At 43.3% G+C, this 22,258-nt stretch overlaps 1 protein-coding gene across 12 annotated transcripts in view; it reads left to right on the forward strand.

Moving 5' to 3' along the window:
• VRK2 (VRK serine/threonine kinase 2) overlaps nucleotides 1-22,258 on the forward strand; it is a 96,680-nt gene that overhangs the window by 11,771 nt on the left and 62,651 nt on the right. For all 12 annotated transcript variants that reach the window (XM_075925517.2, XM_075925519.2, XM_075925516.2 and 9 more), the window contains 5 exons: nucleotides 2,278-2,333; nucleotides 2,845-2,914; nucleotides 3,730-3,817; nucleotides 3,971-4,079; nucleotides 7,464-7,556. In XM_075925517.2, coding sequence (XP_075781632.2) covers nucleotides 2,278-2,333; nucleotides 2,845-2,914; nucleotides 3,730-3,817; nucleotides 3,971-4,079; nucleotides 7,464-7,556 — 416 coding nt within the window. The remainder of the gene's footprint in view (nucleotides 1-2,277; nucleotides 2,334-2,844; nucleotides 2,915-3,729; nucleotides 3,818-3,970; nucleotides 4,080-7,463; nucleotides 7,557-22,258) is intronic.

Below are 22,258 nucleotides of genomic sequence, written 5' to 3' on the forward strand. Positions count from 1 at the left end.
GAAGCTTGGGGCAGAGCAGCTCTGCCCCGGGCCTCCTGGAGTCAGCCGCTGATCAGTTTCAGCAGCGGCTGACTTGGGGACCAACTCGGCAGCACCTCAGCTGCTCTGCCCCAGGCATCCCTGATTCAGCCGCTGCTGAAACTGACCAGCAACTGACCAGAATCAGCCGCCGGTCAATTTCAGCAGTGGCTGAATCCGGGACGCCTGGGGCAAAGCAGCTGGGATGCTGCTGGGTTGGTCCTGTAGTGCCAAGGAGCGTCCCCAGGTCAGCCGCTGCTGAAACTGATCAGCGGCTGACTCCAGGAAGCCCGGGGCAGAGCTGCTCTGCCCCAGGCTTCCTGGAATCAGCCGCTGGTCAGTTTCAGCAGCGGCTGAATTGGTGACGCCTGGGGCAGAGCAGCTGGGGTGCTGCCGGGTTGGTCCCATAGTGCCACCCCTTGGCGCTGTGGGACCAACCCGGCAGCACCCCAGCTGATCTGCTCCAGGCATCCCCAAGAGGTTTAGGGACACCCAGAGCATGTGGTTGCATGCCAGACCACCTTGGTTAATAGCAATTGATGGCACAGTTGTATCAATATGGATATGTTTTGCATGTGGATGCTATCCACAATGGGGCACCAGGGGAAAAATTCTCTGCAATAACCCGGAGACCTCCCCCTTTGATTTACTATCTCCAGCCGTTGGAGTTATCTGCTAATAGAAGTTGTGGGTGGGGCTATAAGTAATTTTAAGCAATTTCAGCATACAATCCCCTCCATAAATTTATTACTCTGTTTCAATGACATGGATCAGAAAAAAACAGAATCCTTTTGTATAAAGACATTCTGTTTTATAACCTGTAACTGGCAAATGTGTTCAACTACTGCCTTGAATTTTCTTGCACTAATATGCAGAATCCCTGATCGCCCCTTAGGATGGGTTTTATTTGCACTTGCCAAACTCGGACCAAACGAAATAAGTAATTCCAGGGTAGGAATCAAGGCTCAGGCCAGATTGAAATAGGGAAAGCGGACAATCCCATATCGTGGCATGACATAGGGCATAACTCTAGTAGAGTCTCCTTACGACAATAGCAGATTGACAGGAAACATACATGGAGACACAACTGACATGAAGGCTACATCTAGACTACATCCCTTTTTCGGAAAAGGGATGTAAATTAGACGTATCGCAATTGCTAATGAAGCGGGGATTTAAATCTCCCGTGCTTCATTAGCATAAAAATGGCTGCCGCTTTTTTCGGCACGGAGCTTTGTCGGAGGAAAGCGCCAGTCTAGACGCTGATCTTTCGAAAAATAAAGCCTTTTCCGAAAGATCCCTTATCCCTTATTTCAAGAGGGATAAGGGATCTTTCAGAAAAGCCTTTATTTTTCGAAAGATCAGCATCTAGACTGGCGCTTTTCTCCGACAAAGCTCCGTGCCGAAAAAAAAGCGGCAGCCATTTTTATGCGAATGAAGCGCGGGAGATTTAAATCCCCGCTTCATTAGCAATTGCGATACGTCTAATTTACATCCCTTTTCCGAAAAAGGGATGTATTCTAGACGTAGCCAAATGGTTTAGCAAATAGAAAATGGATTAGTCTGTTGTAATCTAACATAGTTGCACCAAAGTTTGGAGTGTGTGTAGTAGAGGTGATCTAGTGGGTCTGTAGTTAAGATTGGATTGAAACATTCCCCTGAGAATACAGTAGAACCTCAAAATTACAAACCCCTTTGGAATGGAGGTTGTTCATAACTCTGAAGTGTTTGTAACTCTAACTAAAACGTTATGGTTCTTCTTTCCAAAGTGTATAACTAAACATTGACTTAATACAGCTTAGAAATTATATTATGTTGAATAAAAATGCTGCTTTTAGCCATCTTAAATGAAACAGGCACAGAAACCATTTCCTTTCTCTCTTGTCAGATCTTTGTCTAAAATTTTCCCTTTTTTTAGTAGTTTACATTTAACACAGTACTGTGTTGTATTTGCTCTTGTTTTTGTCTTTGTTGCTGCCTGATAGCATTGATCTGATTTCAAATTAGGTGTCTAGCTGACCGGTCTTTTTGTAAATCTGAGGGTCTCCTAATACATACAAGAATGATCAAAATAGACGGAAGTTTCTTTTAAGTTTGAAATTCGGTAAACATTTCAAAAGGAAAACATTTCTAACAGTTTGAAAAATTTCCTCCCTGCCCCCACTTTTTTTTGTTTTGACCATGACTCTATGTTTTGCTCTTTAGTTGCAATTGTAGTAACTATGGGGAAGTTTCATCACCATCTCTTTGATTTTACAGCTTCTTCTCATGTTCATATTCCTGTAGAAGATGATGCTGTGCATGTAATTAAATTGGTAATGTTCGTATTTCACTTCTGAATTATTTAAAGTGCTAATATTTTTAGCATTATCTATTTATTCTTATTTTGAGCATTGAGTTTCATTGCATGTTTTTTGTGTGTGCCTTGCTTCCATCATAGCATAATTTGTCTGCTGGAGGAATACTTTGAGATTCCTTAAAGTTTGCTTACATTGCTAATCATGGACATTACAATGGGGGAAAAAAATAAGACTGCATATTTAAGAATATACAGTGAAGTAAAATGTATTAATTTAATTTCCTAAATAATACTTGTGTTAGTCTGTATTACAGGTTTTCTTTTGGGCATTTGCAGTGAACAGCTTGTTATTGTTTTTTTTACATAAACTATATCCTATATATTGTTTGAAATAATTTTTCAGATGTCATAGTATATCTTTTTGTATGTGGATTTTAACCCGATTGGACTTCCAATCGACTATTTAGTAACTCTACACTCCCCTCCCTACTCACTTTATCACAGCAAATTTATTTGGTCCTCTTTAGGAATATCTTGAAAATGGACCTTTGTTTTCTGAACTGAAGTTTTACCAGAGAGCTGCAAAACAAGAGCACAGTAAGTAATATCAGCAAAACAAAAATAAATAATATGGTACTTTTTTCATTTAGAGTAATTGATTTCTTGAAGCTTTTATATGAAGCCCACTGAGACTGATTCTGGTCTAGTTTACACTAGATTTATATCACTGTAATGCCATTGACTTAAATAGTGCTCATCTTGGTTCTCACTGGTGTAAGTGAAAATGGAATCAGGACATAGGTAGGTAGGTTGACAAATTATGTCCTTTGATGTGCACAGACATCTGAGGGAAAACTACCCTCTCTCCATAATCCATATTTATAGTATAAGCAGAGGTGTTGCAAAGGCTACGGGGTAGTACTGCCTATAACTGTTCTAAGAATAAAGTTACTTATATTGCTTAAGTGTTTACAAGATTTAGTAGTAATTTAGGCACTGAACCTGCAAACTCTTTACTCATAGGAGCAATCCCAGTGACTTCAAGTGAGTAAAATTGAACATGCACTTAAATGTTCTGCTTGATTGAGGCCTAATTGCATACTCCGTTGATCTACTGTTTATCCAAGAAGATAAATTTTAAAAGTAAAGTTTTTAAATAAACTAGTTTTTCTCAGCCACTGATTGGATTTCTTTTTTTAGTATTATGACTCAGAGATATATATTGAAGGAACACAGAGCTTTTCTTTTACAAAAGATTAATTGATGAATTTTTTAATTGGGCTGTTATATAAAAATAGTAACGTGTGTGTTTTCATTTTAACAACAAAGATTCTAATAGTTAAATTACTAGGGTTAAACTGTGGATTCTCAAACTACCTTAAATTTTCTTTTATGTATTATTATTTTGACAGTCAAAAAGTGGATGACGCTCAGACAAATAAGATTTTTAAGTATTCCAGTGTTCTGGGGATCAGGCTTGGCTGAATACAATGGAAAAAGGTAATAGCAAGGTCAATTTAGTCAACGTTGTTGATCACATAGTTGCCTGAAGATCTGTGTTCAATGAAATGAAGGATATTTTGAGCTTGTTGATGTAAAGCCATCTGTATCCCATTCCTCACAAGGATTCCTTACTTGTGTATTTTCTAATAGTTATAGATTCATGGTGATGGAGAGATTAGGGACAGATCTGCAAATAATCTTGGACAGGCATGGACACCGGTTTAAAAAAGAAACAGTTCTGCAACTTGGGGCCCGAATGGTAAGTGTAGAGGAGAAGGAAATGGTCCTGTTTTTAGTGTATTGAACTCTCCTAATGTATCTATTCCTTGAAATGCTGAAATCTATTTAGGTCCCAACTCAGTGTGAAGCAAAGGCACTTAACTATCAGCCTAAATCAGAGTCTTAATTTTCCTATTAAAATTAAATTATATGAATAGGGACAGAAACTAGACCGGGATGGGCAATAATTTTTTGAGGGGGCACTCCATGATTTTGATAAGTGGGCAAGGTCTGCACTTTTCTATGGAGGGGATGGAAATTGGGTACAGAAGTGAGGTTGTGATAGGAGTTTGGGATGCAGGAGAGCGTGTGGGGTCTGCTTGGGAGTTTGGATGAAGGAGGTGGTTGTGACCTGAGGCACAAGATTGGGGTGCAGGAGATGCTGGGGTGCCAGAGGTAGGCTCTAGCCAGGAAGCTCTTAAGTAGGCAGTTCCTGGTCAGTAGCCCAGCAGGATCCCGAGGAAGGCTCTCTGCCTGTCACAGTTCTAGATTGCTCAAAATGGCTGGGTACTCCCTCCATGTGCCTCTCTGTGCCATGCGCTGGGGAGGGCAGACTTCATGAGCTGTCTCTGACCCCTGGCCAATCATTGCAGCTTCGGTTGGTTGGTTCCATCTCCCCTTCCTGCCCCTTGGTGTGCGGTGCCTAGAGGGAGCAGACAGCTGTTTTGAGGAGTGTGGAGCTGCAGCAGGCAGAGAGCCTGCCTAGGCTCCCAGCCAGGCGGACCACAGGTCATATAAAAAGCATATTAGGCTGGATCTGGCCCGTGGGCCATCTCTTCCATGCTCCTGAACTAGATCCTCTGTACAGAAGAGTATGTCTACACTGCAAGCTTCTTTGGAAATAAGCTATTCAGAAATAGTTATTACAGAATAGCTAATTTCGAAATAGCACATCTACATTGCAGGGAAACCTCAAAATTAGTCCGAGGCAGGCTTCCTTACTATAGAGGTACTATCTCAATTCAGAGCCCCAGTAGCACTGGGGGGAAATAACTTAGAATGGCCCTGTGAGGGGCTATTTCAAAATAACAGCAGTAAAGCTTCTACACACACCTTATTTTGAAATAGCTATTTAGGAAAAGGCGTTATTCCTCGTAGAATGAGGTTTACAGATTTAATCTCGGAATAAACTGTTTGTTACTACAAAATTATTTCAAAATAATGGAATAGCTGTGTCGATGCTTGCATTGTTATTTTGAATTAACGCTAGTTACCTCAAAATAACGGTGCAGTGTAGATGCACCCTAGATGTCCAGGGGCCTGAGCCCATTGATGTAAATAGAAAAACTGTTGACTTCAGTGGGCTTTCGATCAGACTCACTAACAGAACATAAAACAAAATGTTCAAATGTAGACAAACAAATTAAGTGGCCTTATTTTCAGAGATTTTGAAGGTGCCTCATATTAGTCGTGTACATTTGACAATTTTGACCTTTCCGCACTGCCATCTTTGTTATGCTGAAGACCGTTTAGTCTAATTTGACAACTTCATCATTGTTCAGGCCACAATAAACCTATAGGATTGTACATATAGCATCCTCATTTTCAAATTCTTTTAAGGTAGCAGAGTACAAAATGTGTTGTTTGGGAATGTCATTTGATTTGAGAGAGAATAGTGTACCCTTGCTATAACAAACCCCTGGGAATCCAAGCCATTTGTATAGTATAGGTGCTCTCAGTCCCTCCCCTTCCCAACCACAGGCGGGTGTGTAAGCAGTACCCAGGGAACACGTTTGGTATAGCCCAGGGTCACTATTGCAAAAGGTATTCTTGTGTGGGCCTTTTATATCCATAAATTAATGCATACTGCCCCTTTACTATCTTGACTGTATTCTGTCACTAATCCCTTTTCACTAATGGACTGGTGGGTTTAGCATTCCAAAATTTGGGGTGTCTCTCAAACAGCCCTTTTTTTCTTTGTGTAAATCAGTCCACTGAAAACATGTTTCTCTTCTAATAAAATATGAAAATACCCCTCCTAAGGGGTACAGGGTGAGTAATACAGTTTGAAACGCTCTAAACTGGAACTCTGATCCTGTAACATCCATGGTCTGGCACGGATTTTGCAGGACCAGAGAGTCCTGGGGCAGGGTCAGCAGCAGCAGCTGTGGAGATGGCAGAGCAATGAGCTGCCCGCCATCAAGCTGATGGCGGGGCTGGCCCAGGGTCTAGGAACTGTGATGGTGGTGACTCAGTGGGGCAGGGAGCTGTGGCAGCGGTAGCGGCTGCCTGGCACTGCCCAGAGCCCTGGTGTGCGGCTGCCTGGCTCCGGCATATGGCTGCCTGGCGGGTCCTGGACCCCTGGTGTGCAGCTTTCAGGTGGGGCTGGGAGCTACAGCATCAGTGGATGCTCAGGTGGGTTGGCAGGGCATCAGGGCAGGCAAGAGGTGGGTAGCTGGGTTAGCGGGTCTGTTGGCAGGGGGGCTAGAAATGACCTCCCCGCTCCGGTAAAATCCCTCATCCAGGACTGGTAAGGTCATGAGGTGCTGGATCAGGGAGGTCCTGCCTGTAATTAGTCATGGGCCTATTAACAATCTTAGAGTATGTCTAGACTACATGCCTTTGTCGCCAGAGGCATGTAAATTAGACTACCCAACATAGTCAATGAAGCCAGGATCTAAATATCCCTGGCTTCATTAAAATAAAAATGGCCACCGAGCTGTGCCGGCTCAGCTGATCGTCGGCACGGCACAGCAGTCAAGACGCGGATCAGTCGACAGGGAACACCTTTGTCAACTGCTCCTGTAAACCTCGTTTCACGAGGCATAAGGGAGCAGTCGACAAAGGCATTCCCTGTCGACCGATCCGCGTCTTGACTGCCGTGCTGTGCCAATGATCAGTTGAGCTGGTACAGCGCGGCGGCCATTTTTATTTTAATGAAGCTGAGGATATTTAAATCCCGGCTTCATTGACTATGTCGGGTAGACTAATTTACATGCCTCTGAAGACAGAGGCATGTAATCTAGACATACCCTTATGGTTCAATATCTTGTGAACTCTCAGAATAAGATATATTATCTCTTTGCAGATAGGAATTCCCCCAGCCCTTCCAGTATTATATTTGTTTCATTATTAGATCATAAGAGAAAAGACCCGTAAATCACATTTAAAGAGATGATAGAATTTTCAAACATGTATAAGGTAGATATATAGGGATAAAATGTGGCCCACCTGGCACACCCTTAAATCTGTACCAGCTGCTTGCATTATAGGAGTGGACAGAATGGGCAGGAAATAGCTGGAGTCTTGGCTTTGCTTTATGCTGCCTTGCGTTCTAACCCATTTTATGGTAGTTGAGGCTCATTGAGTAAGTGATAGCGAGAATAATAATAATTAAACATTCTCTTTCGGCCTTCTTTCCTAGTTGGATGCCTTGGAATATATGCACGAAAATGAGTATGTCCATGGTGACATTAAAGCAGCAAATCTACTTCTGGGCTACACAAATCCACATGAGGTAAACACAGAATTTGTTACACCTATTGTTACTGTTGCTATAACACTTTCACTTTTGGCATTCTTTCTGTTCTATCTACTTTTTGCATTGTGTCCATATATTAAAGGAAGAGAATTTATAGTATGGACCCCACCTTATCAAGTGTGTGTCTTTGGGCTAGATCTTCAGTTCTCTTCAGCTTATGCTCAGTGCACTTAAGAAAAGAAGCAAGGATAGGCATTGCTAAATCACCTTTCAGGTACCCTGATCGTGTAGCTCAAAGGGTGAAAATGGCCCATAGAGTAATTTTGAGGAGCCTAATGGCTCATCTGTGCTATGCCACCTGGTGCAAAGGAACCTTACAAGGGTCAAAGATTTGGACCACTGTATTCAATTTCTGAAGATATTCCTGGCTTTCCGGTAATACTATAATCACGATTGTGTGGCTTTTATTTTTCTGTCCTGTTCATGTTACCACTAATTTAGCTAATTTAGCATGTTCCGGTCCAGCAACAACCATGGCCTGGATGTTCACTTCTCATGGGTTTCCCATGGTTCCATAATGTTTGTTTATAGCTACCAGTCCTGGCTTTCAGTGTTCTGTGCTGTTAGAAATATGGATATGATAGTATATATGTTTAAACAGTTAACCGATGAGCCTGGCTCATCGTTTAACCTTCACGGTTACACTACAGAGGAAGTAGTGCATGGGCGGGGGGACAGGCGGGAGCTGGTGCTCATGGAAAGACAACTATTAAGTGAAAACCCATTTTCAAGAAACATTGAAATTTTTAAAATTGTTTTCATTTCATAGGGTACGTCTAAACTACATGGCTCCGTCGACAGAGCCATGTAGATTTGTTTGTTTGGCAAAGGGAAATGAAGCCACGATTTAAATAATCGCGGCTTCATTTAAATTTAAATGGCTGCCGCACTGAGCCGACAAACAGCTGATCAGCTGTTTTTCAGCTTAGCGCGCTAGTCTGGACGCTCCCCTGCCGACATGAAAGCCCTTTATCGACCTCCCCAGTAAGCCTCATCCTACGAGGAATAAAGGGGAGGTCGATAAAGGGCTTTCAGGTCGGCGCGGGAGCGTCCAGACTAGCGCACTGAGCCAACAAACAGCTGATCAGCTGTTTGTTGGCTCAGCGTGGCAGCCATTTAAATTTAAATGAAGCCGTGATTATTTAAATCGCGGCTTCATTTCCCTTTGCTGATCAGCCTAATCTACATGGCTCCATCGATGGGGCCATGTAGTTTAGACACACCCATAGTGTTTGAAATGGGTTAATTTTTGTTTTTCATATTTTTTTATTTTTAAACAAAAATGATAGCCATTTTGATCGTGTCTTGTATAACAAAATTGGAAAACTTACCAAAAGAGTAAGGGAATTTTTTTTTGTCAACATTGACTGTTTTTGACAAACTTTCATTTTTGAATGAAGGCCATTTGTATGTGAACTTTTTCCCCTGAAAAATATTCAACCAGCTCTCATGGACAATTTGATTTTCTTCCAACTTCTAAGACATTGTCTTCTGTGACAGATGTTGCCAAAGGGTTATTTCACTACATTTGGAGATTTTTGCCATTGAACAACGCAAAAGCCACTTCAAAAGCTTCTTATTTCCCAGTTCCCTTTCTGTATTTCAGCATTCAGAAGTATTTGGCTCATATGTTTAGTTTTTCAGCTTTTTTTAAATATATGTCTTAAAAGTTATCATGGATAATTGAAACAACTTCTTGTAGACTCCTGTAATAGTTCATTGTCGGTTTATAGTATTTATCAGACTAATGAATCTAATAATTTGGTGAAATAATTTACACCAGACAGTTTTAGAGAAACAATTTAACTGCTACCTAAGCTTATTAACACAACACAGATTGGTTTTCATCTTAGCTTTCCATGTTTTATTAGGATAATGCTAGGATGCGTTGATTTTATTTGTGTTGAGGACACTTAGTGTTGTTGAGTCACTTCAGTGATTACAAAGATTTTGAATCGCTTAGACTTTGATTAGTTATCTTAACCAGACTGAGGTTTGGTTTGTGATTCCATGCCTCATGCTGTTTGGTATTAATCCTTTTCTTTCACGAATACTAAATTCACTCTAATTCAAAATAAGATGACTGGGTCAATGGACAGAAGCTTGAATGAAAGTTTAGTTTAATTTAATATGTACCAACAAAAACATAATTTTAGCTATTTAACTTAGGGTACGTCTAGACTACCGCGTTTTGTCGACGGAAGTTTTGTCGACAGATACTGTCGACAAAACTTCCGTCGACAATTTGCGTCCAGACACATGGAGTTCTGTCGACAAAGCAAGCCGCTTTGTCGACAGAACTCCGTAGTCTGGACGCAGTGTTACAGGCAATAACACCTTCTGTCGACAGAGTTCTGTCGACAGAAAGTGTTATGCCTCGTAAAATGAGGTATACCAGCGTCGACAAAACCGCGGAGTTCTGTCGACGTTATGTCGACAGAACTCCGCGGTAGTGTAGACGCTGGTATTGTTTTGTCGACAAAAGTCCACTTTTGTCGACAAAACTAGGTAGTCTAGACACACCCTTAGAATGAATGTTTGTTGCTGACAGATCTAGTTGCATTAAATGACTTTTTTCTCATATAGAAGCACGTACATTTTAAGTTACCTATAGAAAATATTTTAACTTCTGTTTTACAAATGTAAGGGAGAAAGGGACTTAAAATGCTTGCCTGTACTTGAGAGATGTGGAACAGGGATCACATTTTACAATAAAACTCCAATTGTCCAGCATCCAGTGGTCCGGCACTCCTGATAGTCCGGCACCAACTGGAACCCGGAAGTGCTCCGGCCAGCCGGACAATTGGAGCTGCTCTGCCCCTGGCTTCCCCAAGTCAGCCGCTGATCAGTGAGGGTCGGCGCTGCGGGACAAACCCAGCAGCACCCCAGCTGCTCTGCCCCCAGCTTCCCCAAGTTAGCCTCTGCTGAAACTGACCAGCGGCTGACTTGGGGAAGCCGGGGGCAGAGCAGCTGGGGTGCTGCTGCATTGGTCCCGTAATGCCGCCCTCTCCCACACTGCGCAGTTCCCCGCCGACACTCTCCCCCCCACCTCCAGACTCCTCATAGCCCCCCTTCCGGTACTCCGGCATATCTGATAATCTGGCATCCCCTGGGTCCTAAAGGTGCCGGATTATCGGAAGTTTTCTGTATTTGTAAATTCCCAAGCAAATGGAGAGGCTTGGAGTGCTTGTAATAAAGAAGGAGTTAAAAAGAATCAAATTTATTAGATGGGTGGGTTGATTTAAATTAAGGCAATTTAAATAATTTATTTTAAATCACCTAAAAAAATCATAGTTTTAAATCAAATTACCAAGAAAACTAATGCTGGTTGTACTTAGAGCGTACTTATTTTTGCATAAGCTCCATTGAACTTACTGGCACATCTGTTCTTTGAGAAAACAAGGATAGAACAGGGTTCCCTTGGAAAGGCTGAGTTCCCATGTTCTGTGTGGCATTTTCCCAGAACCCGGGGTCAGATTAGGATGTACCCATCTGATCCGAGGCTCCATGTGGCGCTGGTGCTTTGAAACTCCGTGGCAGCATTCCAAAGGGTCAGCACTGCACAGAGCTGATCCCGGGCTCCATGCGGTGCTGACACTTAAAGGGTACGGGCTCCATGTGGCACTGCCGCTTTGAAGTACCCCCTGTTCTAGAGGCAGCAAGGGAGGGGTGGGAATCAACTAGTCCTTAACGTCCTTTGTGTGTGTGTGTGTGTGTGTGTGTGTGTGAAAATACTAAAACAAGGGATAATTAACAAGGTGCATGATCCTGCACACATGCACCCTGAAAACCACCCAGCTTGGCACCCAGTCTCACTCCCACCCAGCCTTAATCCCATTGTTTCTGCATCCATGAGCTCTCCTACCCCTGCACCCCCATCATGTGCACCCTTTACCACTTTGCCTAAGGAGGCTGTGGAGTCTTCATTGCTGGAGATATTTAAGAGCAGGTTAGACAGACAGCTGTCAGGGATGATCTAGACAGTGCTTGGTCCTGCCATGAAGGCAGAGGACTGGACTTGATGGCTTCTTGATGTCCCTTCCAGTTCTATGATTCTAACCCTGCATTGTGCTTCCTTTGCACCTTACTTCTGCACAGTGTCCCCTTCATTCTAACCCCTGCACTTTCCTCCCAGCCTAAGCTCCCTGTAAGCTGGGCAGCTGCATGACCCCACAGCTGTTTTCTGAGCTCCATTAAGAAGTTGGAAATTCCCACACAGGAGGGAGCTCAGCTGTGTGGTGGTAGGTGGGGCATTGTCTCACTAAACAAGCAGCCAGATGGAGCTTCTCATGTTTCAAATAGAGCAGCTCCCAGAACAGGTAAACAGTGGAGACAATAAGTGGCTGGAGGGGTGGCGGGGAGAGGGGGAGAGAGCAAAGAAGGGAGTGATTGGTTGAGGTGGAGTCAGAGGGGAGGGAAATTTGGAGAGTCCTGTCTGCACCAGGAGAAAGAGGCAGGAAGTCTGCACTCTCAAGCCTCCTGGAAAGGGGGAAATAAGGGGCTGACTGCATGGGGTTGGTGGAGGAAAGAGGAGGTGGGTGGGTGCTAGCATTGGGGTGAGATGGAGGACGGGGTTGGGGAGTTTGTGCTGTGAGGTGGGAAGGTGTGGGTAATTTGTTTGTGCTTTATCTGAGATTTAGGACAGGATAGACTGATGGTGCCTGCTAGTCTGAGAAGCAGGATTTTATCCCAGGCCCAACCTAGGCTGGGGGGAGCAGATTGCACAGGGAGAGGTGAGGGAGAGGAAGTGGGTGGGTGCCGTCATCTGTGCAGTGAGTGGATGGTGGGGGAAGGAGGAGCCTGATTCACTTGCTGCAGTCTTCTCTGTCTGGAGGGTTGGAGGGAGGTGGGTGGTGGGAAAGAAGGCTGTATGGAGTGTGTGTGTGTGCTAGGATATTTGCATGATTACATTTCAAACAAAGTTCACATAGGTGTTAATGGCTTAAGGTCAGAAAGAAAAAGATCCTTTTAACAGATTTTTTTGGAGGGTTGCAGATATATACAACTCTGATCTTAATGATTTTAAAAAAAAATCTTTTGTTACATAAGAACATAAGAACGGCCGTACTGGTCAGAACAAAGGTCCATCTAGCCCAGTAGCCTGTCTGTCGACAGTGGCCAGCACCAAGTGCCCCAGAGAGGGTGGACTGAAGACAATGATCAAGCGATTTGTCTCCTGCCATCCTTCTCTAGCCTCTGACAAACAGAGGCCAGTGACACCATTTCTATCCTCTGGCTAATAGCCTTTTATGGACCTAACCTACATGAAATTATCTAGCTTCTCTTTAAACTGTTATAGTCCTAGCCTTCACAGCCTCCTCTGACAAGGAGTTCCATAGGTTGACTACGTGCTGTGTGACGGAGAACTTTCTATTATTAGTTTTAAACCTGCTACCCATTAATTTCATTTGGTGTCCTCTAGTTCTTCTATTATGGGAACTAATAAATAACTTTTCTTTATTCGCCCTCTCCACATCACTCATGATTTTATATACCTCTATCATATCCCCCCTCAATCTCCTCTTTTCTAAACTGAAAAGTCCCAGTCGCTTTAACCTCTCTTCATATGGAACCTGTTCCAAACCCCTAATCATTGTAGTTGCCCTTTTCTGAACCCTTTCCAAGGCCAAAATATCTTTTTTGAGGTGAGGAGACTACAGCTGTACACGGTATTGAAGATGTGGGCGTACCATAGTTTTATACAGAGGCAGTATGATATTCTGGGTCTTATTTTCTATCCTTTTCTTAATAATTCCTAGAATCCTATTTGCCTTTTTTACCTCCGCTGCACACTGTGTGGAAGTTTTCAGAGAACTGTCCACGATAACTCCAAGATCTCTTTCCTGATTTGTCATAGCCAAATTAGCCCCCATCATTCTGTATGTATAGTTGGGGTTATTTTTCCCTATGTGCATTACTTTACACAAATCCACATTAAATTTAATTTGCCATTTTGTTGCCCGATCACTCAGTTTGATGAGATCTTTTTGGAGTCCCGTACAGTCTGCTTCTGTCTTGACTATCCTAAATAGTTTGGTATCATCCGCAAACTTTACCACCTCACTGCTTACCCCTTTCTCCAGATCATTTATGACTATGTTGAACAGGATTGGTCCCAGGACTGACCCTTGGGGGACACCACTAGTTACCCCTCTCCATTCTGATAATTTACCATTTATTCCTACCATTTGTTTCCTGTCTTTTAACCAGTTCTCAATCCAAGAAAGCCCTTCCCTCTTATCCCATGGCAATGTAATTTACACAAGAGCCTTTGGTGAGGGACCTTGTCAAAGGCTTTCTGAAAATCTAGTATACTATATCTACTGGATCCCCGTTGTCTGCATGTTTGTTAACCCCTTCAAAGAACTCTAATAGATTGGTAAGACATGATTTCCCTTTACAGAAACCATGTTGACTTTTGCCCAACAAATTATATTCTTCTACATACCTCACAATTTTATTCTTTACTATTGTTTCGACTAATTTGCCCGGTACTGAAGTTAGACTTACTGGTCTGTAATTGCCAGGATTGCCTCTGGAGCCCTTTTTAAATATTGAAACTAATTAATACATGTTATGTTTGATTTGATATGTTTGATGAAATATTGTAAGCATTGCTCCTTGTTAACTATCCCTTGTTTTGATATTTTCTGTCACACATATAGACTGTTTAAAATATGTGTGTGTGTGCATGTGTTTTGTGTGTATTGATGGTACACATCCGCACACTACTTCAATATTAGTGTTGCACAAAAGAAATTTCAAAATCTATCTAGCTCTTTTTTGAACCCTGTTAAAGTTCTAGCCTTTACCACATCCTCTGGCAAGGAGTTCCGCAGGTTGTGCGCTGAGTGAAGAAAAACTTCCTTTTGTTTGTTTTAAACTTGCTGCCTGTTAATTTCCTTTGGTGACCTCTAGTTCTTATATTGTGGAAATAAGTAAATAACTTTTCCTTATTCACTTTTTCCATAGCAGTCATGATTTTATAGACTTCTATCATATTCCCCATCCCCCTTCGTCTCCTCTTTTCTAAGCTGAAAAGTCCAAGTCTTTTAAAGCTTTATTCATATGGGACCCGTTCCAAACCCCTAATCATTTTTGTTGCTGAACAAAAACAATCCTGTCCGGCATGTCTTTCTTTGCTCATGTTACTTTTTTAGGCTGCTGAACAACAGAAATTGAAAGCCTAGAATTTTTAAGAAGCAAGAGCTAATAGTTAGGCTGATCAGACTAGCACCATTAATTCATTTTTATGATACAGTAAGTGTATGTGCAGCATTTTTGTCATGAGATTTAATTGTAACTGTTATTTTTAAATGTGAAATTTAGTATTTTATTGATTTACAAAATAAAACATCCAATTTAAATAACATCAGATTTAAATAAAAAAAATATTTTTTTATTTAAAAACTGATTTTTATCCACCCTTTGAGTCATAGGCTCAGATCCTCAATGGTGTACATTGACTTCAGTGGAACCACTGTAATAATTTGGTGTAATAATTTACATCTACTGAATCTGGGTGTATTTATATTGATTGGGTTTTATAATTATATTTTAAGGTAATGTTTACTATATCTGACAGATGGCCTGGAATATTTGCTAGCCATTGGACTATTGCTCATTCAAATGTGAAGGGATCTTCCATAGGTAATTTTCTCTATATCTTAAAATATTTATACAGTGCAGTTTTTGGTGTGGGAGAAACAGAGAGTAACATCTCGATGGTATTATGTCTAACATTTTCAAATGAGTAGCAGTACATACATTACATAACTAAATAATCCTTCACATGGAATCATCACCATCAGCCTGATCCTGAAAGCTGCCTGCTTCCACCACTTGAACTGATGTCAGCGAGAATTCAGTAGTCAGGGGCCTCGCAGGCTCAGACCTTGTGTTTTACACTGTAGTTTATTGTTTTTTGTACTAACAATAGCATATTGAGTTCTTTGGCCTAATTAAGTCAGCTTTCTAATATGCTGGTGATCCAAATTTATTATCCAACTAACAAAGCAATATATTGTGAGGTTTTATATGTCAGCTCCATTGACAAAAAAGGAAGACAGTGATATTTCACCCTGTGTAGCATGTTTTGTAACATCATTCATTGTACTGTATTATTCTTTCTTTGATAATCCTTTTCCAGCACTGTTCATGTGGAATTTAACTCTAGCTCTTTTATGATGAGGGTGGAGTTTCATCCAACCTTTTAAGTGTGTTAAAAAGGTAGATGATGTTATCTCTGTATCTAAATTGATGGAACTGAAATACAAGGTTATTAAGTGCTACGGTAATGGCAAATCAGGAGTAGACACCAAAAGGAATAAAACTAATATGTTAATGTGTCACAAATTTAAGGTTCAAGTTAAAAAAAAACCATATTAATCTAGTTTTATCAATATTAGTCAAACTGCATTATCACTTATGTCTAAAGCAAATTTATTTAAAAATCACATTAGGCAAGACTGTAATGTTAGGAGCCTTGATACCTTTTTTTTAAAAAAAATTGTTAAGTTTATTTTCTTCTTTGAGTGCTTGCTCATGCCTATTCTATTGTAGGTAAGCATGTTCACTATATATGCCCATGCAAGAGGTTTTTCCCTCAGTAAGGGTACGTCTACACTAGCTCGTTAGTTCGAGCTAGGTAGGGTAATGAGGGCAAGCGGAGTTGCAAATGAAGCCTGGGATTTAAATATCCTGGACTTCATTTGCATGTTCCCGGGCGCCGCCATTTTAAAATCCCCCTTAGTCTGAACTCTGTGCCTGCGGCTACATGCGGCACGGAGTAGGTAGTTCGAATTAAAGATCCTAATTCGAACTACCGTTACCCCTCATGGAATGAGGAGTAATGGTAGTTCGAATTAGGATCTTTAATTCGAACTACCTACTCCGTGCCGCGTGTAGCCGCGGGCATGGAGTTCGGACTAAGGGGGATTTAAAAATGGCGGTGCCTGAAAACATGCAAATGAAGCCAGGGATATTTAAATCCCGGGCTTCATTTGCAACTCTGCTTGCCCTCATTACCCTACCTAGCTCGAACTAATGAGCTAGTGTAGACGTACCCTAATATCCGTAGGGGTCTGGCTTTGGCACCCTCTGAAGTGATGTACATATGCCGCGGTATAAGGGGTGCTGCCTGCTAGCCCCATCCTCAGTTTCTTCTTACTGCCAGTGGCAGCACTGGTACATCTCCTTGCTTTGACAGGCTTCTTTTCCTACCTCACCATAGTAGTGGTTTAGTCATATATATTAATTTAAGTAGTTTAACTTATACTGCCTTAGTGTTAGTAATAGATTAGCTAGTCCCATATGGTACTTAGCCTGGGAATGGGCAAGCCCCAGTCTCCAGGCTTCAAACCCTCTGACTGCTGCAAAACCCCATGCCAATCAGTGACCGCCATAGAAGTCTTAAATGCGTGGGTGAAGAGCACACAAGCGACAGATGTCGCATTTGTAAAAGCTTCAAGCCATATACAGTACCAAGAAGGAATGGACATTCATCTCCAAGAACTGCTTATGAAATCTGCCCTTGTACCAGCGTCATGGGCAGTGATATGGGACTCTTGTGCCAAGCACCATGGACTTGGTTCAGATCCAACCAGTGCTAGGGATGTGAACATGTACTCGTGCACACCATCAACTGATGAGCCTGGGCGCTGCTGCCTCTATATCATGATACAGAGGCAGCAGTGAGGGGGAAGGACAGGTGGCTCTATGGGAGCCATGTCTCCCCATGTATAAACGTGAAACCACTGGAAAATTGAGCAGTTACACGTTTACCTAAATAAATGTTTTTTAACAGCCCTAACTGGCTGAAACAGAAAAAGGCTGGAAGGAGACATTCTTTTAGAACCCTGGAAGGAGGGAGCTGTAGGAGAGCATAGACCTGCACAGGGCAGCTCTTCCCTTCTAGTTGGTGGCTAGGCTCCAGCAATAGATGAGCCGTGGAACCTGCCTTAAGACCTAGCAAAGACATTTTGCACCTGAGGGTGCAGTACAAACTGGAGTCTTTTCACACCACTAAGGACATGTTGTCCCACCTGTTGTTACCTACCCTGGCAAGCCTAACAAGGGCCCCTTCTGGCGTTCCCCATCTGTGCAGCATCTCTCCCTTTGAGGGGAGTGCCCCTCCTGAGCAGCACCACTAACACCAAGATGTGGGTATGCTTACCTGTTAGAGCTCCCGGTATTGGTCTCCAGGCTCTAGGTAAAGCTCTTCAAGCAATGGGCTTTGATTGCTGGTGGTTGGACACAGACTTGAGGAGATGTGCTGGTCCCCAGAGCCTTGATGGTGAGAGTGTCCAAGCCAGTCTCCCAGTATAAAGTACTGTTCCGGAGGATCTGGATGTCGGTCTCCGGGATCCTGTCAGTAGTTGTGGAAGTGCTGGATCACCACAGGAGCACAGGCAATTTTCAGAATGTCGATCCTCCCGCTCCCATTTCTGCTCCAGATCTGCAGAGTGGCAACACTCTTTAATTGCAATGTGTAGATCACTGGGGTACCGCTGCAAATCTGTCAGGTGCTCATGCAGGTAACTGGAGATGCAGGATTGAGAGCCATCACCCTTGTGCATGTCCTCATGGCAGGTCCGTGGTCAAGGCTGGGAGATCTGGTGCAGACGGGTAGTTGTGGTACTGTCCTGGTCCCCCAGGGAATCCTCTCCCTTGTTGGGATTGACCAGTGAGGAGGAAGATCTGCTGTCAGGCTAAGGCCACTTACCAGGGCCTTCGGCATTACCAGCCAAGCTGCCAGTGGCACCATGGCCCTGAGACCGGTGGCAACTTTCAAACTCTTGGGGGTTTCCCCACCCCTCACTGGTTGGTCTCAGGGGCATCAGATAGACAGTTAGCCACAGTCTCCCACCCACCCTCCCTCTTACTCGGAAGTAGAATTAGAGCAGGCTCCACAGGGCCAGCCAACCCCCATGGAGACATGGGTAGCAGGCACAGAGGAGCTTGCAGGTCCACCTGAAACCACCTTGTTGTTGTCTTCATCAGTTGAGGCATCAACAGGGCCCTTCCAGATGGTCCTCTATTATGATGTAAAAGCCTACCAGGGACTGTTAGAGGGTCACTGCTAACCTGGGGCTGCAAACCAATCATCTGGCAGAACTCTTGGACTTGCTGTTTGATGTGCTGAGTGCTGCTGTGTTGGCTAAAACAGCACTGCCAGTTCACAGTTGGGTGGCAAAATAACTAAGGCTCGGTGGCAGACTCCCTGCTCTCACCCCCCATCTCCAAACATGCAGAAAGAAAATACTTTGTTCCTGCTGCTAAAGGATATGAGTATTTGTATACTTACCCTGCCCCAACCTCGCCAGCAGCTAATGAGCGCTATAGACAGGACAGGGTTAATGAGCTTTGATGCCTATAAATAAGGAGGCAAAGAGGCTCAGTCTATTTGATCATAACATTTATTCTACTTTGAGTGTTCATCTGAGGGTGGCTAACCATCAAACCTTGCTCAGTCTGTGTGCCAGTCGACATCTAAGTTTTCAGACTGATTGCCGGAAGACCCCAGGAAAGAAGTTCTGAGCTGTCTTCGACAAGAGCATGGTCAGACCAGCCCTCCAGGTTGCCTTGGATGCTGTGGACTCCGTAGCCCAGACCATGGCTTTGACCATTTCAGTGAGGCATATGTCCTAGCTTAGGCCATCAGTGGAGGTCCAGCATTCCGTCCAGGATCTCCCATTCAACAGTCTGGACCAGTTTTCAGAAGAGACAGACACTACATTATGTGGCCTGAAAGTACACCAGGACTGGCAAGGACGCAGTTTAATTTGCTACAACTCAATAGAATTTGGAATCTAATCCTCTCCGTGAAGCAAGAGGAGGGGCCACAAGTGATGGTAGAGCCACAAGTGATGGTCAGCCTGCTCCTTCGGCCCACTGAAGTTCTGGCAACAAGCAAGCATTTTGAGGTTGTCCTGAGCATGAACTTCCAACATGTGTCCTGGATCCAGTAAAATTCTTTTCCAATCATTTATCTACTTTTCTCCCTGCCTGGGTGCATATAACATTGCCTTCAGTTTATTTCTTTGCCCTTTGTTCCTCTCTTCTATGTCCTTCTTCAGGAATCCTTCTCTAAAACATCTGCTCATTCAGGGAATGCAAAGCCTCCTATGGGTGGGGAGCAGTGGAGGAAGTTCCAGAGTATTGAAGGGGAAAAAGGTTTTACTCCCTCTATTTTATTTTTATCATAAAGGTGGCCTGCCCCCCATTCAGATGTGCAGCTCCTCAATAAATACCTCAAGAAGTTGAAGTTCTGTTGGTTACCCTAGTCTCCATCATTCCTTTTCCAGATCTTGGAGAGTGTTTCGCTGCCCTCCATTTGAAGGAGGCACACTTTCACATTTTGATTTCCCCCCGTCTCAGGGGCTACGTCTAGATTTGAATGATTTTCCGGAAATGCTTTTAATGGAAAAGTTTTCCGTTAAAAGCATTTTCGGAAAAGAGTGTCTAGATTGGCACGGATGCTTTTCCGCAAAAGCACTTTTTGCGGAAAAGCGTCCATGGCCAATCTAGACGCGCTTTTCCGCAAAAAAGCCCCGATCGCCATTTTCACGATCGGGGCTTTTTTGCAGAAAACAAATCTCAGCTGTCTACACTGGCCCTTTTGTGCAAACGTTTTGCGCAAAAGGGACTTTTGCCCGAACGGGAGTAGCATAGTATTTCCGCAAGAAGCACTGATTTCTTACAGTAGGAAGTCAGTGCTTTTGCAGAAATTCAAGCGGCCAGTGTAGACAGCTGGCAAGTTTTTCCGGAAAAGCGGCTGATTTTCCAGAAAAACTGGCCAGTCTAGACACAGCCAGGAAGTTCTTGTGCTTCATGGTTCAGGTCAGTGGACTATCAAGTTTCAGTGCTTCCCTGCTGCTTAGCCACGGCATTCACAAAGTGCATGTCATTAATGTCATCCTATCTCAGATGTTGAGGCATTCAAATCTTTACATACCTGACGATTGGCTCATAAAAGGCTGTTCAGGTCAGATTCTTCACAGCATTGTGATGTTACAAGTGTGGAGAGCAGAAAGCCCTCAACAGGAACCACTTACCTGGCAAAGTACATCTGGTTCTCCTGCTGAGTGGGAGAGGAGAATACCTTCCCAACTGAGTCATCTCTGCAGTGTATTCTAGATTATCTGCTTCGCTTAAAACATCAGGGTTTTGCCATATCAGCTTTTCACCTTTGAATCCCAGGTAGGTTGTTTTTTTTCACACAACATGATGGTTAAATTCCTGAAAGGCCTTGAAAGACCCTGCCTGACAAGGACCCAGTTCCTTAGGAGGACATCAACCTGGTCCTTTCCAGGCTCACAAGCCCGCCCTCTGAACCTTTGGCTTCTGTTCTCTTTCCCACCTATTGTGGAAGGTTGCAGTTCTTGTAGTCATTACATCAATAGTGAGGTAAGTCTCTGAGATTAGAGCTCTGATCTCAGCGCCCCCGTTCTACAAAGACAAGCTTCAGCTGTGATCCCATCCAGCTTTCCTACCAAAGGTGGAGTCGCACTTCCACCTCAGCTAGGAAGTTCCTCTCCCAGGTTCTGTCTCAAACCTCATGGGAATAATCAGGGAGAGGCACATCCAGCCCTTCTGCAGGTTGACTGTTGTGGTAGCCAACAGGATGAAGGGTCTTCCAGTGTCCTCTCAGAGAATTTCAGCTCGGGTTACCACCTATGAGTTAGCAAAAGGGAGGGTGCATTTGACATGGATGCAAGCATCTTCAGCAACTTTCTTGATACAAGTCCCTTGTCCAGGACATAGGCAGAGTTGTGACATAGACGTTTGGGAATCATTACGCTATTACTCAGCAGGCCAGCCATTATGCTGGTTTCAGCAGAGCTGTGTTGCAGTTGAACGCCTTTCTGCCTCCAGTGGTACTGCTTGGGAGTCCCCTACACAGGACTGGACATCAGCTAGCAATCAGAGAAGAAAAGTCAGTTACCTTTTTTCACAATAGATGTTGTTTGAAATGTTTTGTTTTTTTCCATTCCATGACCCACCCTTCTTCCCCACCGTTGCAGTTTCCAGCAAGAAGGAACTATGAGGCTACCTCTAGACTACAGGCTTCTTTTGGAAGAAGCTTTTTTCGGAAGAGATCTTCTGAAAAACTTCTTCTGAAAGAGAGCATTTAAAAGTGCATCCAAAAAAAATCTACTTTTTCGATGAAAGAAAGCATCCAGACTGAATGGACGTTCTCTTGCATATAAGCTGTGATTACTATGGATGGAGTGGCCACCAGTGCACCTGTGCTTTTTCCTCTTTCCTCTTTTTCTGAAAGAACTCCCTCTTCCCTGTCCACACACACCTTTTTGCGAATGAGCTCGTTCACAAAAAGGCTTCTTCCTTGTAGAATGAGGATTACCAATGCTGGAAAAACCCCTTTGTTCTTTCAGTTTTCTTGTGGAAGAACACAATTGCAATGTCCTCAAGTTTTGTCAGAAAAACTGCCATTTTCTCTACAAAACTCTGTAATGTAGACATACCCTGAGTGGGGGAGCTGGCTGCCCCCTTATACTGCAGGATATGCGCACCATTCCAGAGGGCAACAGAGCCATCCCCCATGGATCCACTGAGGGAAGAACTTCTAGCATCAGTGCATGTAGTGAGTATACACATTTACAATAGAATGGTCATGAGCAACCCATCTCGAAGAACACCAGTTATGAAAAAGGTAA

Source organism: Pelodiscus sinensis, chromosome 3 (assembly GCF_052426305.1).
Source record: "Pelodiscus sinensis isolate ZL-2025 chromosome 3, ASM5242630v1, whole genome shotgun sequence".
Classification (NCBI taxonomy): domain Eukaryota; kingdom Metazoa; phylum Chordata; order Testudines; family Trionychidae; genus Pelodiscus; species Pelodiscus sinensis.